Here is a 24,408-nt window from a genome sequence, read left to right as displayed (position 1 = left end):
CAGACTTGCAGAACTTAGTGAACTTGCAGAACTTGATTACAGTCGACTTCTAGGACTTGACTTCAGAAGCGCAAGACCCGGAGTTTATGAACTTGATTGTCTTGTCTGACTTGCAGAAAGCTTAGTGTTTTAAGCTTAATAGCTTAAGCTTAATAAGGGGGGGTTAATGGGCAGCAATGGCGCGAATCGTGGGGGGGGGGGGGGGCGTTTTTTCTTCACGGCGAAAAACGCGGACACCTCCTCTTGTACCACGGCGAAAAATTGAAGCTTTGAAGCTTCTTTAAAGCTTCTAAGCTTAGTCTTAAGCCTTTTTGAAGTAATTAACTATGATATTAAGAAAGCTTATCTCTCTGTTTTGATGACTTGATGATGGAGATGAATGCGTGGTCCTCCGCCTGTATAGCCTGGTCCTTCGCGATCTGAGAGTAGAAACAGGGGTTCTTGATCGCCAGAAGTCTGCCTGTATCGACGATTCCCGACGAGATTGACTGTAGAGCCCGATCGTTCCAGGAGCTCCGCCTTCGCACGAGATGGGTAGCGATTGGAAGCTCTTGATCTCAGCTCCGCTCTGATACCACTGGTGCGCAGATTTGTCGCTGTATGCTCACGTAGTGAATCCCGGAAGGTCCCCAAGAACAATGAACTCTACCTTTTTGCACAAAAAACAATGTAAAAGCATGGACAACAAGAAGCAAGAGACCAATTGGGTTCAATCTCCCCCCATGCCTTGTGTGAGCGCTTCATAAAGCATGTATTTTATGTATATTTCCATCTTCATGCTCAATAATAGCCCAATTTACAAAAATATGACAAGCTTTTAGCTTTTGAGTTTGCTTTCTACAAAATTAGGAAATAAAGCTAATGGACGGTGCCCATGGAGTCTGGCACGCCCAATCTCAATGCCCAAATAGAAATAACATATCCGTGTGCATAGGCGCATACAAAATAATAATAAATAATCGATGTCTCAATAGACATGACAAAATATAGGTGTGGAGCCTATCAAAATATAATCCATAGGTCGAATACTTGCTAGACTCCAATGCTTTCCTCCGCCACTGCTGCTATCTCTACACATCAACTGAAGCATTCACAATCGTTAGTAAAATAATACAATTAAACCGACAAAAGTGAATACCTAGCAGTCTTCAGCTACATAAATAAATCAACTGGTTAGAAATAAATCCTAACCTTAATTTATTACGAGTGCGCACTCTAAACTCATAAACGTTTATTAATTTAATATGTATTTTGCGGAATCACCCGCTATGGAATCACCCATGTACACACTAAATTAATGAAACGCCCGAAAAGGACAGGCGTCCCCATCAACTTCTCGCACAAAGAATCCACTTTATGTATGAGCCCCGGTCATCTAAGTTTAGAATCCACCGTGGAATATGTCTCCTGGCATCAACAACAACATATGAGCAATGTACAAGGTGTGCAAATTCCAAAGTCTCCACAATTTGCACATTGTATTTTAAAAGCTACATGCTAAGACTTTGCTAGAAGTTAACATTTTTTCCATAGTTTGAAGACAAGTCAAGACTCAAAGGCAAATATGGGAAAGAAAAACAACAACCAATACCTATTGATCAACATCCTTCCCAACAATCAACCTAATCACCCGCATCAATATCATCATGATGCAAAGTAATATCAACAACAACAAATGTAACAAAGGAATAGCAAGACAAAGATAGGAGCAATGAACACTTTAACACAAACCATGGGCAAGATCACTCTCATCATAAGCATGATGTTCCTCACAAGGCAATATTGCTACCCATCATCTCAATTTGTTATCTTCATCAACATGGAATCATAAGTTTAATGAGGCCAAACATGCCTAATTGCTTTTGACAATTCCTTCAAATAAATGTGATGCAAGGGAAATGATGATTTTGGATGTAGAGGACATGGGCCTTGCACAATGGCATAGATAACGTGTTGCTTCCCATTGTTATATGCTCTTCTTCAATTTTTGCAAGCAACACTTGTGCTATCGAGGGACAACTAAAAGGGAGGGAGAAACTTGCAACTACGTCCAAGGTGAGACATCATGCTAATTCAACTTCTTCAATATGCTTCAAGGTTAAAGTTCAACTATTCTATCTTCTTTAGGAGGTGCCTTGATAAATAAGAAGATTTGTTGCTAGTTTGGTAGCTTTGCACATGCAAGATGTTGGAGCTTAAAATAGATCAAAGGGTACTTCTTTCACTCCGCACTTACACAAAATCTATAGGTGGAAATGGAAATGCCAAACAAACTATCATCCTAGGCCTGCTTCATTGGATGATTGCAAACTTAGTGGTGGGTACGATTGAGTCACTTTTGAAGCCTCATTCCATATTTGTAATCGAGTTAGTTGGTAAACCACCTAAGAAGTAAACACTAACTAGTCCCATAGGGTATTGCATGGAGACCCTAAAGTTTGAGCCATAACTCGAGCAAGAAATCAATTAATCAAACCTCCCTCAATAAGGACATGCAACTCTTCAAAGAGTGATTGTGTATAGAAGGTTACTGGTCTAAAGTTGTTTATAGCGATAATAGTAGGTAAAAATGACTCCTCCACACTAAGCAAAACATTCAAGTCCTCATTTAACCTTTGTGCATTGAAATGTTTGAGATTAATGCAAAGAGTGCTAATGTCGTCAAAATATTGTGTGCCTACAATGCCAACCAAATTTGTATCATGTAACTGTGCCAACCATGCTCTGAAAAATGGTATTCATGTATGATAGAGTTGGTCATGGGTATCTTACAACAGAATGACATTTGAAATGAGACATAGGTACCTTGCACAACATGTCGCCGTGAATAGCATGAATTTGTTTTACATCATAATAATCATGCTCCAAAAGAAGTGTTAAAAAACAACACAAATGGGAGTACTTGCTCATGTGCGCCACATATGGATCCTTGTTTATCTTAGTAGCCATTAATCTTGATGGGCATATTCTTCGGAGCTCTTCGCTGTAGTATCACTTTGATGGTGAGAATACAAGGAAAATAATGTGCTTGACCCAACAACTCTCAACAAAAATGTATGGAAGGTTTGAGAGCCCTAACCATTGATCCCATTAGGATTCTTGTTCGGAGCCTTGATATGAAATCAGCCTTGATTGCAAAATGTTTGATGGTGGTGAGAATATAAGGAAAATAGAAAGTGCTTGACCAACCAATGCAAAAAACCCTCAACCCAAATGGTGTGGGGGGACGGGCAGGCAAACGGCTAGGTTTGAGAGGCCCAACCCGAGTTAATGGCCAACCAGTGAAGGTGGTTAGGTTCAAGGGTGCATGCAAAGAAGGCCAAACCTATAAAGAAAGAAACCGAATCGTAAAGATCTTTATGCAACGCTTCTGCTACCTGTCCCTCTATTGCCATCGCCACCGCCACTGTACTACCACGAACGGTAAGTCAGGTTCTTTCAATCTCTTGCAAATTATGTTCTAATCTTGCTCTGCTTGCTTGCTTGCTTCTCAAGCACTCCTCTGCCCTCCAGGTCTTCCCCTCGTTCTTGACTCAGCTTAGCTATGGCGGATTACTGGCGTTTTGCAGACCGAATGGCCCCCGGTGCGGTGCCTGGCAAACGCCTTCGCTCTGAGTTTGGTAGGCTCTATTTTAAATGATTCGATTCTCTTGCTGATAGATATGTTCGGAATGCTGCGTCTATAAATACATCTACAACGTCTGTGCTGCTGTAAGGTTGTGTCTTTGCTCCAATTTCGATATCCAGTCCAATAAATACGTCCAGGATGTCTTTGTCAATTTACAACTGTTGTGTGCGGTATTTGGCTGATACGTTCAGAATGTCTGTGCTGCTGTAAGGTCGTAGCTCTGCGCCTATTCTGAATAGATGCAGTATGTCTGACCTAAATTTGTAGCTATTTCTTGCAGTAGTTGATAGGTCTAATGTTGTTCTTACTCATAAATACGCTCTGAATAGGCTGTCCTGTTCCGTGGTTGTGGGTTTGCACCCAGTTTGATAGCCTATTTTTTCCAGTATGATTTTCTTGCCGATGTATACGTTTGGGATGTCCATGCTATTTTATGGCTGTATTTATTTATTTTCCTTAGTGCAGACACAGGCCTATGTTGCACGAACTGTTTAGAGCCCCAGTTTTTATCTGTTTATCCTGTCAAGAGTGCATCGTTTGTGAGGTGACTTGATTTGCACCTCTTGTTCTGCAGTTGCGGCTTAGCTCCTAGTTTGTATGCCCTATTACAGTTATTATTCTTGCAGAGTGCAGACACAGGCCTCTGTTGTGTAACCTGTCAAGAGTCTCAGTTTTCATTTTTTAATCCTGTCAAGAGCTTGCATCTTGTGGGGTTGGATCATTTGTGAGGTGACTTGCTAAGGGAGGTTTCAATGTTGTCGTGAGTATCGATCATTGCTTAGACTGAGTATTAGTAAAGGTGAATAGTTCACAGCCCTGCATATTATTGTCTGCTTCAATTCTTTCCCTCATGGAGTAGGCTTGATAAGGTCACACAGGACATTCCCCCTTGTAGACTGACATACTAAATCCATGGCTGATCGTTCCACCAGATGAGTCTTGGCATTGCTTGTCATTTTACTCCATGTAAGTTATGATTGCTATGGACATGTTGTAATTGATATTATTTTCTGGTTGTTGGGTTCAAAATCACAAGATGTGCAACTTGGTGGACCAGCATATTATCCCCGTGAAGATCCTCGCTTTGATGAGCGCGATCGTCTGGCATACAGAGAGTTTGAACCATATGGGTCGATTCCTGAGCTTAACAGGAATGGGGTATGCTATAACTTACATTCAGCCCTACATTTTTGGACCTTGAGCCTTGGGTCTTGCTATTTACAAATCCTTTGTGAAAAAAGGTGATTTGCATATATGTTCCATCCTTTGCAGCTGGCCTATGGACCGAGTGCCTTGACAAGTACTGAGTTAGGTACAGGTTCTATCCTTGGCATGACTGCACCTGCCTCAGGAGGACTCCTATCTGGCCTTGATGACCATGGCATTGGTGGTGGAAGAATGTTAGGACTTGACGCTGGTATTGGGAAGCCTGCCCTGAGTGGTGGAAGAACTGATTTTCTGACAAGGCAAGATAGTCAAGTGCCACGGTCTACAGCTGCTGGGCTGCTACCTTCAGAAGCATCCAATACACTGTTTGTGGAAGGGTTACCTGCAGATTGCACACGCAGAGAAGCAGCTCGTATCCTTTGTGCTCAGTGCATTAATTTGACTTCTGACTACTCTCTTCTAAGTTAAATGTATGGCATTGTATGGTGTTATCTTTGACTTGTTGTCTAGATGTATTTCGCCCTTTCGTTGGATTCAAAGAAGTGCGTCTTGTGCGCAAAGAAGCAAAACGTGTAAGTACATTTTACCCTATGATACGAATCTCTTTGTTAGTTTAACCCTCTAGCTTATTCACTGGAATAGTATCAAATCAGTAATGGGAAGTGCCATATGCTTCTTGTGTATGTAGTGGTGGTTTCATGATGTTTCATCCTAAATATAACTTGTCTAAAATATTTGTTACGTGGTGGCATGAAATTGTTAATAACCTTTAGCTGTATATGGTCGACATTTATGGACTTTGTTTGCCTAGTCATGCTAGAACAATCTATTTCTGGTTTCTTTCATGTTTTTCTGGGCTTAGTCAGTGCTAGTCTGTATGTAGACTTTTGAAATGGTGCGTGCAAATCAGAGCTAGTCTATCTGTTGTTCATAGTACAGCCTCAGTCAATTACTTGATGTATAGTATATCAGTGCTCAACAAATCTGAGCATAAGTTGCATTTTCATTCATATATTGAATCCCTAATTTAATGTGACAGTAGAGTAAACACTTCCATTATTTTATGTATGATGCATGTCTCGTTGCAATCTTCCTGGCCTCTTCATTTCTTTGAAAAGATGTGTGAATGTATGGATTATGGCGGAACTATGCTGAACTACGGACACTTTGATCTTTATTGTATATGCAGCCTGGCGGAGACCAGCTTGTCTTATGCTTCGTGGATTTTGAGGATGAAAAATGCGCAGCTGTAGCCCTGGAGTCATTGCAAGGTTATGTGACGTTACTTTATGTATCAACTTCTGGCTTTGCCTTCAGCTTAGAAAACAATTGTATATTTGCATTGCAGCCTAGCATGTATTTTATGGTCTGTAATCTCGGTTGTGAAGTCTGGTTATTTCTATTAGAATCTTGTGTGATTGGCATCATAAGGGTTTTTGTATTTGATGTATTATGTGCTATGCATACCTACTGCTGTATTGTTCCTCTTTATAATGTATATTATAACCCACAACTTGCCTTAAAATCCTGCCAAGTCTGCCTATTTCTGTTAGTATCTTGTGTGATTAGCATAAGGCTATCTGTATTTGATGTACTATGTGCTACAATTGTCTGCTGTGTTGTCTCTCTTAAAAAAAAAAACATATCTCAACTCACAACTTGCCTAAATCCTGCCAGTTGCTGTTCTGATATCTAGCACATTATCTCACAATTTCAAACATGTTGCTGTTCTAATATGAAGCACATAATGTTTGGAAGTGTGGTTCTTGCACACTGGTCAGTAGTTTTGTTATCATTTGACTACATTTCTCAATGCCACGACTTGCCTTCAATCCTGTCATAGGTTATGTGCTGCCTTGCTATTGAGCAAATGATGTTGGCAGCTGTGGATGTTTCACCTTGATCAGTAGTTTCAGTATGGGTCCTGGGGATAATAATCAAATATGGTCTGTAGGACACATCTAACAGTGAGTCTACCTTTTATGGCTCAAAAATCAAGTCTTTGATAATGAGCTAAAGCATGTATGCCTACCCCTGTTTAATGATGGCTTCAGGGCTCAAAAGCACATGTTTACAGCAGTCTTTGGTCCATAATGCATTTGATACTGAATCATTATGGGGAGATGCATTTTTGAGTTTCTGACCTGTCCTAAGCATGGAGGACTCCGGTATGGTGAATTATGTCTCATGGGATGACACCCAATGGTTCTGTAGGTCTGTACTACACGTATTTAATGATAGCTTCAGGGGTCAAAGCATAAGTTTGCAGCAGAGTTTGGGGGTTCTTTGGAGCCCTTTGCCTGGTTTATTATAGGAGTGCTACAATACCCTCTAGATTAATTAGTTTAATTACAATATGATTGTAAATCTTTATCTGCTCACGTTCTTACTCTCATTCCTGTTTATGTTTGTATGTTGACATTGTTTTAACATGGGTTGAAAAGATGTCATACTATGCTGCTTCACTTTCTTATCTTATTGATGTGTACATATGATGAAGGTTTTTCTGTCAGTCTTGCGTGGACTGTGCTGCCTTTTCTGGTTTTCATATCAAACAAAACTTTGAACGTTATTCACTTGGTAATAAAGAAAAGTGACGTTTCATGGGCTCAAAGGCCCATCCATGTCCTATTCCAGTAGCTCTAGGCAGTTTTGGCTGAACTGCCATCGTTTTTTCAGGATATAAGTTTGATGATGCAAACCCAAATTCAGAGACATTACGCTTGCAGTTTGCTCGCTATCCTGGCCCTCGTGCGGGTAGGGATGATTTTCGTGGAGGTCGAGACCGTGAGGATCCTTTTCGCAATCGCCCATTTCGTCGTTGAGCGTTCGTTCGTTCACGTGAGTTGAGGTGAGGCTGGGAAAGCCTAGTTTATATTTTGGCAGTTCCTGTTATGCGTGTCGTATATGTTCCGGTTATTTACGTGAGGGTTGCAGCACTTTAGATTTTTATTTCGATGGTACATACGGTAAACGTATATCGTGCTCGGAACTAGCGACAATTTTACTTTGGGTGACGCTGCAGTGAAGTACATCATAAGTAACGTCTCCACATGTTTATGCAGCGGTCGAGGAAACATGTTGATGTGTTTATGCAGCATTTTTGAGTCACGCAGATGCTGTGGGATCGGAGTGTGGATGCAACTTGGACACTATTGGATGGAATGTTCATGCATCAGTGAGCACAGCAAGATTCTGGATGCTTTTGAGCATCTAGACAAAGTTTCCGATACGATGTTTGCTGTGTAACCTGCCTAGGATTACAGTACGATTAGGTTTTGGGTCAAAGTTATTTTAGAAAACGTGCTTCAGGGAAGCTTGCTTGATGTGTACATGGATGAGGAGGCTACTGTGACTTTTCAACGTTGCCTATACTCACTTTGAAGGCATAGCAAGTGCAAAAATATATATATGCTTCACAAGTACATAAATGAGCTATCTTTCTAGTTTGCCATGAGATATTTAATTTATCCTAGCCTGTCGTGTTTCAACTTTATTGATAAGAATCTACAGTATGTGAATTGGAATGTACAGCCTATCAGTGTTACTATCACATCTGCACTTCAAAATTCTCTCTCAAGCTTTTGTCAAAGTGTGAGTTATTACACTGCAATATTTTGTCGTGAAGCTGTTAATATTTAGGCCCTGAATTGAAGTAATGATTTTTAAAAGATGCCTTGTTTTGTTTGAAGGTGTCTAGCCATTTAGAAGTTTCTGTCTCGTTGCATTACTGCTCTGTCGAATTATCACTCGAGAGTTGGTCTTAGTTTAAGTTATTAAGTTTTCGGTTTTGTCAGTTGGTTACTCTGGGGTGACTTTCTTTTGTGTGCATGTGGCCTCCAAGCAAGGGTCAAGTATGTCGGTCATTGTATAAGTGTGTTGTGCTGCACAATGCTCTGGATCACTGCTTTTGCATACCCTTGAGATGCAATGTATTTTATAGCTAGTCATCTGACCTTTGCTCCCTGGATAGGTGATAATTCTGTTTTGTCCTCACTCTGGTAATTTGAACTTATCAAGTGTGCATGATAAATTGTCTAAGATTAGCCTATTATGTTTTTCTTGTTTTATGGAGTGTGAAATGCAGTGTTGCCTCTGAAGTCTTTCATAAGATTCCTTTCAAGGTTTTGTTGCTCCTGCATGTCACTTTATGTGACTTCCTGCAGTCGAACCTACTCAATGGTTTAGAGCTCTAAATCTGACCTTTGCTCCCTGGACAGGTGACAAGTCTGTTTTGCCCTCTTTTTGTTTTGGCAATTTGAATTTATCAAGTTTGCATGATGCCCCTCATGTTTTTCTTGTTTTGTGAAGTGTGAGACGCTGTGTTGCCTGTGAATGTGAAGCCTTTCATAAGACATTCTGTCCAAGGCTTTGTTGCATCTACATGTCCCTTTATGTAACTTCCTGCAGTCAATCTTGAAGTCAAATGGTTTAGAGCTCAAAATCTAACTGGGTACTGATTTTTAAAGTTCTTTTCCAGTGTTGTGTTTTATCCCCCAAACTCTCTACTTTCTGTTGCAACAAAATGTGTTACAAAATGCAAATTTTCACATGCTGCAACATTTGTATAGTGAATGCTTTTATGAACTCAATATTCCTGTGCATTTTGTAACCTCGTCTTTGCCATGGTAGTTGTATGTGCTCTTGTTAACTAGTTGATTGTACTCTTGTAAACTAAAAACCCTTGTGCAAATTGGCTTGTAGTGGCCAAAATATGAGATTATGGATCTGTGCATTTTGTGATCTCTTGTGCGTTTGTGACCTCTTGTCTTTGCAGAGATATACTTGTATGTGCTTTTGTAAAGTCAAAATCTTTGTGCATTTGGTTCGTGCTGGAGTATGAGATTTTAGATTTGTTGCAAGTAGCACAGCTTTGGGGTGTTGCACTTATCTTCTCACAATTAATGTGGTAGAAGTGATACAAAAACAATTTTTCATGGCTTAAACTGGGGGAAGTCGAATACCTTGAATCAAGGCTATGCTTTTGCTTTGAGCCTTCTTATTGAAGGCCTGTTGGTGGACATGGTGTGGTGAAGCAAGATGTGGCTTTTGCGTCTTTTCTACTTCACATGTGCGGCAATTGCAATACAATTTTTCATGGCTTGAACTAGTGGAAGTTGAATAACTTGAATCAAGACTATGTTTTTGATTGAGCCTTAGTATTGAAGGCCTTCTTGTTGGAAGACATGTTGTGTTGCAACATGGGAATTGCAATGTTCTTTGTGTCTTGGTTGATTGCTAGACTTCCTTCCCCAGGTGTAAGGACTTCAATGAAGCTGTAAAGGACTACCAACCAAGTAGGGGTCTTGGGAAGTTTGCTTTAGAGTCCAGGCTTAAATGGTGGACACAGTGTGATGAAGCAATATGTTTCCTTCCCCGGGGTGTCCTTCCCCAGGGTGTAAGGACTTCAATGAAGCTGTAAAGGACTACTGACCAAGTAGGGGTCTTGGGAAGTTTGCTTTAGAGTCCAGACTTCAATGGTGGACACGGTTTGATGAAGCAAGATGTTTCCTTCTCCAGGGGGTGTAAGGACTTCAATGAAAGCTGTAAAGGACTACCAACCAAGTAGGGGTCTTGGGAAGTTTGCTTTAGAGTCCAGACTTCAATGGTGGATGCGGTGTGATGAAGCAAGATGTTTCCTTCCCCAGGGTGTCCTTCCCCAGGGTGTAAGGACTTCAATGAAGCTGTAAAGGACTACCGACCAAGTAGGGGTCTTGGGAAGTTTGCTTTATAGTCCAGACTTTCAATGGTGGATACGGTGTGATGAAGCAAGATGTTTCCTTCCCCAGGGTGTAAGGACTTCAATGAAAGCTGTAAAGGACTACCAACCAAGTAGGGGTCTTTGGAGGTTTGCCTTAGAGTCCAGACTTCAATGGTGGACACGGTGTGTTGAAGCAAGATGTGGCTTTTGCATCTGTTCTACTACACATGCATAGAAATTGCAGTATGGAAATTGCAGCATGGGAATTGCAATGTTCTTTCTGTCTTGGTTGATTGCTAGATAGGTGGAACTTCCTTCCACAGGGTGTAAGGACTTCTATGAAGCTGTAAAGAGCTACCGACCAAGTTGGGGTCTTGGCAGATTCTCTTTGGCTGAACATTGCAAGTGCAATATTCTTATTTGTTTCATTTCTTCTATTGGATTGTGCTTTGGTGCATCCTGCAAACTAATCAAGCATGGGTCTTGGGAAGGACTGTGCTTTGGCACATCTTACAACTAGAAATTTTGGTATCTGACTTTGCCTTTGGAATTGACAATCATGTAAGGACTTCTATGAAGCTGTAAAGAGCTACCGACCAAGTTGGGGTCTTGGCAGATTCTCTTTGGCTGAACATTGCAAGTGCAATATTCTTATTTGTTTCATTTCTTCTATTGGATTGTGCTTTGGTGCATCCTGCAAACTAATCAAGCATGGGTCTTGGGAAGGACTGTGCTTTGGCACATCTTACAACTAGAAATTTTGGTATCTGACTTTGCCTTTGGAATTGACAATCATGTTGGCAAGGTCAGGACGTGCGACAATCAAGCATGGGTCTTGGGAAGATTACGCTTTGGCACATCTTGCATACTAGAAATTCTGGTATCTGACTTTGTCATTTTGCATATTAGAAATTCTGGTATCCCATTTTGCCTTTGGAATTTGACAATCATGTTGGTAACGTTGGGACATTTGGCTATTTGGACTATACTCCAATCGCTTTGTGTCTGATGGTATAGGCACTAACTTTTAGCCATGGTAACAAACTATTTCTAGCCATTTGGTGGTTTGCTTTCATCTGTTTAGCTATGCATGGCTTTTATATGTTTGGGCCAGATATTCCTCTGTTTAGCTATGCATGGCTTTTATATGTTTGGGCCAGATATTCCTCTATTCCAAGTTCATGGATCCTATGCAGGCCATTATGAAAGTGCTCTTTCATTTCTTATGGCTTTGGGGTTGTTGGCACATCTGTATTATGGACTATGAGGAATGCATTCACCTTAATGCTTCATTAGGAGTGCAGAGGTGCATATATATATATATATATATATATATATATATATATATATATATATATATATATATATATATATATATATATATATATATATATATATAGATAGATAGATAGATAGATAGATAGATAGATAGATAGATAGATAGATAGAGAGAGAGAGAGAGAGAGAGAGAGAGAGAGAGAGAGAGAGAGAGAGAGAGAGAGAGAGAGAGAGAGAGAGAGAGAGTAGCTATGGAAAAAAAAGAGGGGCAGTCTATTCCAAGTTCATGGATCCTATGCAGGCCATTATGAAAGTGCTCTTTCATTTCTTATGGCTTTGGGGTTGTTGGCACATCTGTATTATGGACTATGAGGAATGCATTCCTCTATTCCAAGTTCATGGATCCTATGCAGGCCATTATGAAAGTGCTCTTTCATTTCTTATGGCTTTGGGGTTGTTGGCACATCTGTATTATGGACTATGAGGAATGCATTCACCTTAATGCTTCATTAGGAGTGCAGAGGTGCATATATATATATATATATATATATATATATATATAGATAGATAGATAGATAGATAGATAGATAGATAGATAGAGAGAGAGAGAGAGAGAGAGAGAGAGAGAGAGAGAGAGAGAGAGAGAGAGAGAGAGAGAGAGAGAGAGAGAGAGAGAGAGAGAGAGAGAGAGAGAGTAGCTATGGAAAAAAAAGAGGGGCAGTCTTTAGGACTGCTGGTAGACATGCAATGCTTTTATTATTGATTTGGCCTAGGTGTTGGTGATTATGTGGGTCATGTTCAAGAGTTGTTATTATTGCAAATTACTTCCATAAATTTGGCCGGTATCATCCGCACCACCTTGGTGGCTATGCGTCGCTTCACGATCCCCTCATTCTATTCTAGTAGCCATGTGTTTTTGTAGCCGTTTAGCTCCATGTGTGTGTGCCACCTCTTTGAGTGCTCGGTTGGCCAGAAGACCTCCTATCTTTGAGTGTTCTTGGTTGGCCAGAAGGCCTTTTGTCGATATTCATTTCATTAATTCAAACTTCATCTTGTTTCAGAGAGAGAGAGAGAGAGAGAGAGAGAGAGAGAGAGTCACACACACACACACACAGCTGAGTATTGTTAATGGCTAAGTATAACTAGTGTGTGGTACTGTTTTGTTGTGTGTGAGGGTTAGGGGGAGAGAGCCATGGAGATTCCACATTACAGGATCCATGTGAATGGACTGCAGTGCTGCCTTTATGATGTTATTGGTGGCAGTGAGAAATGAGCGTAAATTCTTAATGAATGAGAGAGAGAGAGAGAGAGAGAGAGAGAGAGAGAGAGAGAGAGAGAGAGAGAGCCATCGAGATTCCATATTACAGGATCCATGTGCATGGATTGCAATGCTGCCTTTATGATGTTATTGGTGGCAGTGAGAAATGAGTGTAAATTCTTAATGAATCCAAGAGAGAGAGAGAGAGAGAGAGAGAGAGAGAGAGAGAGAGAGAGAGAGAGAGAGAGAGCGCTTGGTTTTTTGTGGTAGGAACAATCCTAAGGCAATAGAATTGGGGCCAGTGATTTGACACCAGAAACAGAAGGCTTTTGGAAATATGTTAGTGTGGTAAAAACGGAAGGCTTTTGTAAATCCCAAGATGCTTTAAGGCATACCATACAATTTCAGGTTGTGAACTTTAGACATGCTGTTCTGCTGTTTCATGACCAGGGGAAGTGGTAGGAATTGGGGCCAATGATTTGACACCAGAAAACAGAGGGCTTTTGGAAATATATTGCTTTTGTAAGCAGGTGTGTAGTATGGTAAGCAAGGTGTTACTGCTTAATGTTGGGATACCATTGAAATTTCCCAGGTAAGCAAGGTGTTACTGCTTTATGTTGGGATACCGTTGAAATTTCCCTTTTTTTTTTTTTTGGGTTTTCAAGGAATTTATATGGCTTGGAGCTTTGCTGAAATGAGTGAATTTAAGGCAGATCTCACAATTTCAGGTCTTGAACCCTACACATGCTGTTCTGCAGTTTCATGTTTAGGGAAACAGGTGCGCATAGGATGGTAAGTAAGGTGTTGCTGCTCTATGTTAGATTCCATAGAAATTTCCCAAAAAATTCTTGGATTTTCAAGGAATTTAGAGGTGGGGCAATAGAAGGCTTGTTATTCTAAATACTTTAGGTACCATCACTGCCTAAGCTGTAGCAGATCATATGGTTGACTAAGTGGATGTGTGTGATGAAAGTTATAAATCAATCCTGTTCAGTGTTAATCAATCTGTCAGTGTTCATTGCTTCTGACTAACTGGGAAGTTGCAAAAGTAGAGTATGTAGGGGGGCCTGAAATGTAAGGCTGCTTCCAGAAGTGATATGAACTCTTCTAAAGGCCCTAGGTGCCATTACTTTTTTGAGTCTTTGCAACTTGTGAATCTATGGATACCTCAAATGGAGGGCTGATTTTTTGTAACACTCACTTCAGATTTGTTGGTTGACTTATGTGGACGCGTGTTGTGAAAGTCAACAATCAATCCAGTTATCTTTTAGCAATGTGCACAAGCTTATTTAGATACTCTGCAGCAAATGGGCTGTGCTAAAAGTAGCCTTCTTGGAAGGCTTTATTATTGAATGTAAGAAAAGCCTGTGAGATTGCTGGATGAATCTGTGAAGTCTGGATGAGAGCCTGGCTTGAGATGAGTGACACCGAGTCTCATGGACTTTTTGTTGGAATATTTAGAAAAGATCTTTTGAATCTGAGCTTGCCCACAATGAAACATCTGAGATAGCCTGGTCTGATAGCCTGGTCTGAGATGAAAGTCAGTGAAACCTGACTCCTCCTCCAAGGAGTTTAAAAGTAGATCTTTAGAATTGTACCTTACAAATAAAATGGCTTGAGATAAATGTCATAAAATAGTTGGCAGCAAGGGTTTCTGTGAAAAGTAGCTGTCTTGGGAAGTTTGAAGTGAGTGTAAGGTAGCTTGTGAGATTGCTGGTAAATGTGGACCGTACTCTTCTGAGATGAATATTGGATAAATTGCTGACTGGGTGTTCTGGATCTAGACTCATCAATGAATCTGGGCTCACCAGTGAATGATAAGCTTGCTTGCAAGCTTAGCCCGCAAGATTGCTGGTAAAAGTGGATCGTACTCTTGTGAGGGATAAATTGCTGACTGGATTTTCTGGATCTGGACTCATCAATGAATAGTCAGCTCACAAGTTTATTGGATGATTGTGCAAGCTTGGTTATCAAAGTGGGTTCACCAATGAATGGTCAGCTCACAAGTTTATCGGATGATTGTGCAAGCTTGGTTCTCAAATGGCACTTGGGCTTCTTGTGGACATTCCTCTTCAGGTATGTAAAGGGCTGTCTGAAAAAGCATACTGTCTGAAATAACAGTTGGGAAAAATGCTGCTATCTACTTGCTTTGAATAGCTGCCAGCTCAAGTAATTGGAAAAGTGAGGTAGGTCCCAAATAGAAAAAGGCAGCTGGATTTTACCCTAAATCTGGCTGTGTGTTGTGTTAATAAAGTGCTGTACTGTAGATTGAGTGTGGCAGTGGGACTTCTAATAACTACTATTGGTTGTGTGATTTCTAAATCATGGAGTCTTTTGCTCTTCAAGGACTGATATTCCGGAACAGATGGTGCTTGAAAAATATATTGTCCCAAGCACCTTGCTATCCTCTGAAGTTTATGCATTAGTTCATCAACTACGTGAGTGCTTATATTTATCACAGAGATGGGTGAGGCACACTTCCAAGGCGAAATGGAGGGAAATTGACGTTTGCAGACCAAATTTCATTCATAATTATGAAATTTATAGGATGAGCAGTACCAATAGCATTAATGTTGCAATAATATGTGATTTGTGGGTATACATTCACATTGGAATGGCATCTTCGCAATGAAAGTATGTCAATTTTTTGAGTGGTGTGAAGAAATAGTGCTCAATGTGTAGAGTGCAGTCCATAACCTCAATGCCCTCCATAAGCTGAAAATGATCTTCATCATGATTCAGGTTGTGTTCATTTTGCTTTTGTTTGTTTTATTTTTAAGCTTTGAGACCAAACATTTTAGGCAAGTTAGACCAAGAAGAAAGAGACTTCAAAGAGTAAGGACTAGTCTGCATTGGAATATTTACTTGTTGCTTGAAGGAAAGTATGAAAGTGTTCACTCTAGGAAAACTCCTTCCCCTTAACAATAGAGCAAATGCTTGATGATAGGGTATTCATACATGTGAAGGCTTAAAGGGCATTAACACAATAGAAGAGAGAAGTGACCCTGCTGAGCTACGACCACCAGGAAAGCCCCCCTCTTCTAGCGAAGATGGAGAGTTTGATTTTACTTAAATCTGGAAGGTTTTTACCCCTATGATGGTTTTTGTTTTGTTTGAAAGAGAAGCCATGAATTAAATCTGGAAGGTTTTTGCCCCTATGATGATATTTTTGTTTTGTTTTCTAGCTTCTTTGAAAGGCATATTTGGTCTTGGATGGAAAACCTTTCTAGCGTATTCTTATGCTTTTTTGGTGACAAAAGTAGATGTGTCATTTTGAAGCATGGGTTCAACTTGAAGACTGTTGGAGCCATGTGGGAGTTGGCTTTGAGAGTTCTTAACAAAAAGTTAGTCTTGTTCTCAACCTACTAAGGATATTGGGGAGAGAAAACTCTTGGATAATCCTTTTGAAAGGATGTGGTTCCCATCCTCTACAAAAATGATGTGAGAGGTGGTGTTATGTTTTGGATTTGCGTGTTAAAGGTCACTAGTCTTGGTGAGGTTAAAACCAAGGGGTTAATTGCACAGTTAAGATGTGATAGGATACTGAGACACCCAATAATGAATGGATTTGAAGACTGAAGAGAGTTGGAAATCCTTGGAGCCTAGGAGTATTTTGAAGAGTAGACTCCTCTCTTGTGTTCTATTGGTATTGTTTAAGAGAAGGATATTGAAGATGTGTTGTGGACTTCAGAAGAAGTGAGACCCTTATGGATTTAGATTACGAAAGTTATGAAAATGTTGGGATTGCTTGATATTGTATTTGGAATAGGCTTATCCATGAGTCTGACAGTTAATTTGAATGAAGAGTTGTGGAGAGTTTGAAATCTTTTAAGCAATCCAAAGAATTTGGAAGGAGAAATGGCATTGTGTTTAGTAGATGTTGTAGGTCTAGGTTTACCCCAGTTAATTTTGTTGCGAAATTGTTAAAGTTGAAGAGTAATAGCCATCATGGCAAAAATGGCTTCACCCTTAGGATGGTCTTTAGAATGTGCAAGAGAGCTATGTGATCCCCTTTTGGCGTGATGTAAACACTTCTAATTGTAATACAACAGTTACATTTAAAGAATGAAAGAGAAGCCATAACATGAAATGGTTGGAGAAAGAAAAATGAAGTCATAATCAAGCTTTTGGGATTAGCCATCTTGTTGTTGAAGTTGAGAAGAGATTAAGCCATCATGGCAAAAATGGCTTCACCCTTAGGATGGTCTTTAGAATGTGTAAGAGAGCTATGTGATCCCCTTTTGGCGTGATGTAAACACTTCTAATTGTAATACAGCAGTTACATTTAAAGAATGAAAGAGAAGCCATAACATGAAATGGAGAAGCCATAACATGAAATGGTTGGAGAAAGAAAAATGAAGTCATAATCAAGCTTTTGAGATTAGCCATCTTGTTAAGAGAAAATGTATAGCATTGTTAATTAGGTGGTAAATTACATTAACTATACATCTATCATTCATAAATTTGATAAATATGTCAATTTTGGCAAGTGCAAAAAGTGATGGTTAAGAGATGCAAAACTCTTTGTTGGCTAAGTATATGATTTTGTTAATGTTGTCCTATAGGATATGTTAAACAATGGTGAGAGAAGGTGGTGTACGTCCTAACAAAATCATCTATTATTAACTTCAATTGAGCAGTCTACTTAGCCTTGAAATATGTGGATATCTTGCTTTTTGTGAAGGAAGAGTTTATTTTAGAACTGTGTGTGTGTGTGTGTGTGTGTGTGTGTGTGTGTGTGTGTGTGTGTGTGTCCATCTCTATCTTTATCTTTGTCCCTCTTTTAGGGGTTTCCTTTTTGTTCTCTAACCTTCTTTTGGGTTGGATGTGGTAAGGGCATAGCTAATCTTCAATGTTTGCTCAAGTGTTATACCTTGTAGGAAAAATAGTGCTTGGGAGAACATAGCTTTATGATGTATATGTCAACATACACTCGGTATTGGAAGGTTGAAAGATAGAATATAACTATCATCATATTAGATGAAGATATTGAGAGAAAATGGAGAATTGTATGTGGGGGGCTCATAATTGTGTTGTTATGTAGTATTGTGTGTATCCTTGCCTTGAGCCAAATTGTAGAATCGAACTGTGCATGCCTAGGTTGTGAGAGACACATGATGGTTACTCTCACCTCATGTCAAGGTTAGTTTGTATATTTGCACTCTTGATTGAAGAGTTCACTTGTAAATATTGAGTGCAAGGTCGATCTTTCTCTTGACCTTTAAAGTTATGGCATGCAAATATGGCTTTTGAGTCCTAACTTTTAGAATCTCACATGGTTGCACCTTTGTTTTGTGTAGGTAGACTAGTTATAGGGAGGAAAGGTGAGTACTTTGTCAATACTTGGGTGAGTGTAAAGGATCAACTACATATGATGGAAGACATGAGGTTTGCTATTATCTACTACTTGAGTTAGTGTAAGAGCTTTGTTGTGATAGGAGAGATGATGGTCGATTTTAGTAACACAAGTTAAAGGCAATTTTTCCTTAAGATAGAAGTGGTAAAGGCTTTTGCATCTCATGAAACCCTAAAGAGTTGTATTAACTCGTGAAGAACTTGCGGGTCTCTTGTAAAAATGTTAATATTGCAATTGGATTGATTTGAAATTTTGCGATGTTGTAATAGGGAATCTTTTTTGCTTTACCAAAGGTAGATGAAATCAATGGCTTAAGACATATGGTCGACAACCTCAAGTTTTCTATGGAAGGATAACATGTAGAGACGATAAGCAAATGACTCCAGTGGCAATCTTTATATTTGGTTATTGTTGGGGCTTAACAATATTGTGGCGATAGGTGTAATGTAGGTGATTTGTGGGCATCTTTTTTTAGGGATGGACAAGTGTTAATGACATTTGGATGATGGGGTTTAATTATTGTAACTAGTCTTAATACAGCAATTTATATGATAACATGTAGCAAGTCAAGTGGGATAGTATTGACAATGTAGGCATCATCTTTTGTTAGCTTGAAAGTGGGTCAAACTTGCAATTGTTGATGTGATGAACATAAAGGACATCTCATTTTTGACAAATTGGATACAAATACATTGAAGTTGTGGGATCAACTAATAATAACTCATATACATGGATGAGTAAAACATGGACAAAAGTTTTGGGAAATTGTCAAATACGGTAAAGGTGATTAAGAGGGAAATGAATGTAGTTGTTGAGAGCTAGGAGTTGGAGGAGGAATATTGTTAGCAATTTCTCAACATATTTGGTGTTGCGCATTCTCAAAAGCTCTCTATCACTCTTACGTATATCTCATGGTTGAGGATGAGGCTAGAGCATGTATTGGAAGTGTTGGCAAGATCATTTTATGGTTGTTGAAAAAATTTGGTATGCCGGAGATAAGGATTCATTTGTACTTGTTGCATGAGTGGCTTGATGGAGGGTTACATGCGGTGCAGAAGCAAAAGGGCAGACATGATATGGAAGTAAATTGAGTGGGTGCAATAGATAGCCCTTGTGCGGATTTCGGCTCTCAGAGAGTTGTGCTATCTTGTGAGGATTGTAGATAGATACTCCACATCTCATTGAAAAGGCCAAATGGATTTCTCTGAACCCTTTTAATCGATTATCTAGCTCTCATAAAAATGTCTTTGCACCAAGCCTTGGGAGTGAAGTGGAAGGGGTCCAAGGAGTTACCAAAGGAGACCTTGACCTCTCCTTAGTCCACTACAATCGGACCATGCGAAAACTATGGTTCTCAAAGGACCATGAAAGGAGGCTTTAGACAAGTCGAAGCATGCTTGCTATCTTGTGAGGATTGTAGATAGGTACTCAACATCCCATTAAAAAGGCCAAATGGATTTCTATGGACCCTTCGAATTGATTATCTAGTTTGCATAAAAATATATTTGCTCCAAGACTTGGGAGTGTAGTGGAAGGGGTTCAAGAAATCACCAAAGGAGACCTTGACCTCTCCTTAGTCCATTTCAATCGGACCATGCGAAAACTATAGTTCTCCTCAAAGACCATGTAAGGAGGCTTTCGACAAGTCGAAGCATGCGAAGTTGGAGGAACCTAGATCTAGTAGGTATGTGATGTAGATGTATGTAAGTAGTTGTGATGGACTACCTTGCATTCCTCTAGAAACCCTTAGGAAGCACCTAGAAATGTTTGCATTAACAAGAAGAGTGTAAGAAATTATATTGCAGTGCATATTTTTCTCTAGGATGGGGAGGATCGAAGTTGTATGGAGAGTTGTGGCTCAATAAATTTTTGAACCTTGTAAGGATTGAATGATTATCATAGTTTGGTTTTGGTCTTTTTTAAGAACTACTGCAAAAATATGTCCTCTTTAGTTACCATCATTTTGTACTCTTATTATGCCAAGAACATGGTTCTTTTTCATTTACAAGCATTGGTTTGTATTGTCTCTGAGAAATGCAACGAGAAGATGGCTTTATATGTGAATCCATAGTGAGAATTTGTATGTTGTACATGAACCTAAGCTTTTCACATTAAGACTTATTTCTTTTGTAGGAAAAATACACTCTTGGATTGAAACTTATTACTTAATTGCCACAATGGAATATTTTCTTCTCTAAACTATGGCTATCTTACCATGAGTATAATGGATTTCTACATTGGGGTGTCAAATCAATGTGCTATACATGGGATGGGTTTAGATATCAATGCTTTCTCTTAAATGATTCACTTATGATACGTGGAACCCCTGTAGTAATTGATTCACTAATGCCTTAGTGACAATGTCGAGAAAAATGTCCTTTGCTAGAATCTCATCACAAACATCATGAGCATGTTAATAAGGAATGGGCTATCTATGATATTCTAGATGTAGATGGAGTTAATTAAGATGTTGCCCAATATGATAACTATGAGGAGGCTATGGATGGTTGACTTTAACAATTAATAAACATTGATGGTTATGGTACTCTTGGTTTTTGGGCTAGTGGTTACTAATGTTAAGAGAACTTATTGAGGAATTTTGTAATATGAGAAGAGGGTCAAGACATGAAGTGATGGTATTATTATTTTCCCTTATTCTTGAAATGGTCATGCTTCTTAATTCTAGTGATTTTGCTTAGTTGGTTTTTTTCTTGTATAATTTTTCTACTATTTTCATAAGAGATCTCAAGGATGGTTTTTGTGGCTCATATTTACATATTGATTTGTTTGTTTGAATGTCATATTAGGGTTTGAAACTTTGTAAAGTTGAAAAATATGTTTGTGAAAGTAGATACCAATCATCACTAATAATTTCAAAGGTATATATTTATAATATATGTTAATATATACTTATGAGATATCTTATGTTGTTTTGCTAGAGTTAGAGAAAGGATTTGCTAGATAGTTATTGGTTTGGAGCACATAGATTTTGTTACAATTATTCTTAACTTGGATAGGCTTAGGAGAGGCTTTATTTGAAAAGCTAAGTTTTAAGTCTTGCCTAAGAAGTAAAACAAGGACACAACATACCCCTTATTGAGCTGAAGTCTGTAACATTAATGATGATTAGACTCTAGATGTTGATGCACTGATATTTAGTTAGTATTTTAGGATTAAGACTACTTAGGTTTCCTTTGCTAGCGTTACTCTTTAGGGCCTATGCTTATACAGTGACAAGGTGGTGTAGGTCTCAAAAAGATTACCCAATGTTAACTTTAATTAAGTGGTTCACTTGGCCTTGAAATATGTAGATATCTTTCTTTTTGAGAAAGAAGAGTTTAAGAAGGGCAATGCTCTTGCATGTGGCAGTGCACCCCTTGTTCAATGTAATTCATGAGCTTTATGTTCATTTTGATATTATTCACGAGGTTTAGGTCAATACTCTCTTCTAGCTATATACACTTTCTCAATATCCTCTCTCTTTCTCTCTCATACATGCTTAAACTATACTGATTTGAAGAAATGCAACTAAAAAATAAAGTAAATTTAAAATTAAAACATGATAAGCTTATTATATACATTCTATTAAGTAGACTTATCTATTTAATAATATTTATCATTTTAGTACTCTACACTAACTTGTGGTTAAATTCCTTGGTTACTTATATAAAATTGAACTTAAAAGTTATTATGTTTAGGTACTTGAATATAGTTCATTTGCAAAGTCTCTCTAGTATGTCTCACACAACATAAATATCATGATATAACTATCTAGTTAATATATTTATGTCTTTTCTTTCTCATTGATAAGTATTAAAAATAGGTATCTTTTTTTCTTGTCAAATTTTATTTTTTATTCTCTTTAATTAAAATATTTTAATGCAATTTTTTTTCATTAAAATTATTTTTATAAAAGAATTATTTCTTTGAAAAATTATTTTTATGGCTCTCTCTCTCTTTGAAGGGAGAAGCCTCGAGTGGATATACATGAGTGAAAGCAAGAGCTATGGTGAAAGAAGCAAGAGAGCAGGAGCAAGAGATACAAGATGTGAGAACTCCAACAGTCACAATGTGTGATCGGTCTTTTCTTATTCAAATATCACTAAAAGAATAAATAATGAAGTAACAATGATTGGCAACTGCTAGTTGTAGTGGATATGTATATATTTATTGAATACACGGGTGGTTAGGCACATGTGTCTATCTAAAACAACCTTTCACTTAAGATAAATGTGTCTTTAACGAAAAGAAAATGAGAAAAAAGCGAATTTATAAATGCATATAAAGTAAAAAAGGATGAGAAAAAACATCTCATTCAATGTGCACTCGCATCTTAAGGAAGGTAAAATGCTCCATCGAGAGACCTTTTGTGAGCAAATTTATAGGATTTTGGTTAGAAGATAATGGCAAGCTTAACAGACTTGTTCTTAACGATCTCTCAGATAAAGTGGTAATGTGTCTTAATGTGCTTTTTTTTCATATGGAAGATCAGATTGTTAGCCAACTAAATAGTACTCAGAATTTGAATGCAGTGTAGAGAGTATATCAATAATACAAAGGTCAGTGATGACTAGATAACCTAACCAAAGAGCCTTTTTGCAAGCCTCAGTGTGACTAACATACACCTTTGTAGTGAATAGGGCCGTGCATTTTTGCATCTTGGACACCAAGAAACAATACCTCTAGCAAAGGTAAAGATGTAGCAAGAGGAACTTTCTATTATTTATATGTCTTGCACAATCAAAATTAGTGTATTCTATGACTTATAAAATCTTGACTACCATAATATATGCACATATCTACAGTGTCGTTAAGGTACATCATGATATTCTTCATGGCACATCTCAATGTCACTAGCTAGATGTAGCCATAAAGCATGTCACAACTCTCATTATAAATGCTATGTTAGGATGAGTGGTTATCATGGCATGCATCAAACTGTCCATTGTAGATGCATAAGGGATCTTGGCTATCTCGGCCTTTTGCTCATCAAATTATGAATAATTGGCAAGATTAATATTTATATGAGAATATAAAGAATAGCCAATAGGCTTAACATTTTGCATATGAAACCGCTAAAGAACCTTTTGGATGTACTCTTATGAGATAAGTAAAAGAGACTCTAAGAGCAATTGCACACAATGCGCATCCTAAAAGCATGTCCTTAAGTTGACCTTTCAAGGTTTCCAACTTTTCATAAGCGCTCTTGGCAATCAACATATTATTGATGTAGAGTACCGAAATCATAAGGTTGCCATCATAGGCATTCTTCTTATATTAATATGGATTCATATCACTGTGGGTATATCCCTCTGAATGCATGCAAGTATAAAATTTATGGTACCATTCTCAACTTGCACATTAGGTGTTCCTTGGCTTTTTCCTTGAGCCCTTGAGCTGTTGCATATAAATCTCATCATGCAAGTTCCCATGTAAGAAAGCCATCTTGACATCCATCTAAGAGAGGTCTAGATGTAGCTATCGTAATCAAAGCCAATATCAAGCATAGGGTAGTCATCTTGACTTCAAGAGAGAAGACTTCATCAAAGTCAATACCATGCTTTTACTTAAAACCCTTAGCAACCAATCTGGCCTTATAGGCTAGCTTGGGGTGTCCAAGGATTCTTTTTAACTTGTACACCCATTTACATGGCAAATCATGTTTTTTTACTAGACAAAGAAACCAAATCCCAAGTATGTTTTTTTGCAATCAGTTATACTTTGATTGTATGGCCCTCTCCTAAGAGTGACTATCACCTTTGTGCATGGTCTCATCATAGGTAAGAGGCTCATCATTTGCCACCGTAACAGCGTTCATAGAGGGTACAAATCGATTAGGACAATGTCTATATCGTAGTGTCACAAAATAGGTTGTAGGACCTGTATCTTCTATCTAACATCATGGTCTTGGGCCACTGGAGTATCAATTGCTGTAGGCTATCTAGCTAGCGGGACAATAATAAGAGGCTTCTCTTGAAATATCACCCTGCATACCTCAATGACATTGCTCATATTGCTTG

General features: G+C 38.7%; 1 protein-coding gene across 7 annotated transcripts; it reads left to right on the top strand.

Moving 5' to 3' along the window:
- Positions 1–3,272: 3,272 nt before the first annotated feature.
- On the top strand, positions 3,273–18,704 carry LOC148017312 (nuclear speckle RNA-binding protein A-like). 7 transcript variants are annotated; one of them, XM_087662937.1, is made up of 8 exons: positions 3,273–3,423; positions 3,514–3,620; positions 4,665–4,786; positions 4,901–5,207; positions 5,306–5,367; positions 5,985–6,066; positions 18,333–18,356; positions 18,682–18,704. In XM_087662937.1, the coding sequence occupies exons 2-8, from the start codon at positions 3,545–3,547 to the stop codon at positions 18,687–18,689; spliced, it is 681 nt and encodes a 226-aa protein (XP_087519063.1). In that variant the 5' UTR covers positions 3,273–3,423; positions 3,514–3,544; the 3' UTR covers positions 18,690–18,704. The 7 variants fall into 7 exon arrangements, with proteins under 7 accessions (XP_087519063.1, XP_087519062.1, XP_087519061.1 ...); XM_087662936.1 differs by having other exon boundaries at positions 18,658–18,704; XM_087662935.1 differs by having other exon boundaries at positions 18,333–18,420; positions 18,682–18,700.
- The last annotated feature ends 5,704 nt before the right edge of the window (positions 18,705–24,408 follow it).

The sequence above is a fragment of the Lygodium microphyllum genome, chromosome 22, assembly GCF_053477565.2.
Source record: "Lygodium microphyllum isolate KBCC chromosome 22, Lygodium_microphyllum_v1.1.10, whole genome shotgun sequence".
Classification (NCBI taxonomy): Eukaryota; Viridiplantae; Streptophyta; class Polypodiopsida; order Schizaeales; family Lygodiaceae; genus Lygodium; species Lygodium microphyllum.
The sequence above is the reverse complement of the archived record's forward strand: the minus strand, read 5'-3'. Positions and strand labels throughout refer to the sequence as shown.

Coding starts and splice junctions, on each gene's coding strand:
- LOC148017312 (XM_087662933.1), top strand. CDS start 3,545: ATGGCGGATTACTGGCGTTTTGCAGACCGAATGGCCCCCGGTGCGGTG. Junction 4,787..4,900: donor CTGAGCTTAACAGGAATGGG/GTATGCTATAAC, acceptor CATCCTTTGCAG/CTGGCCTATGGACCGAGTGC. Junction 6,067..7,474: donor AGCCCTGGAGTCATTGCAAG/GTTATGTGACGT, acceptor TCGTTTTTTCAG/GATATAAGTTTGATGATGCA.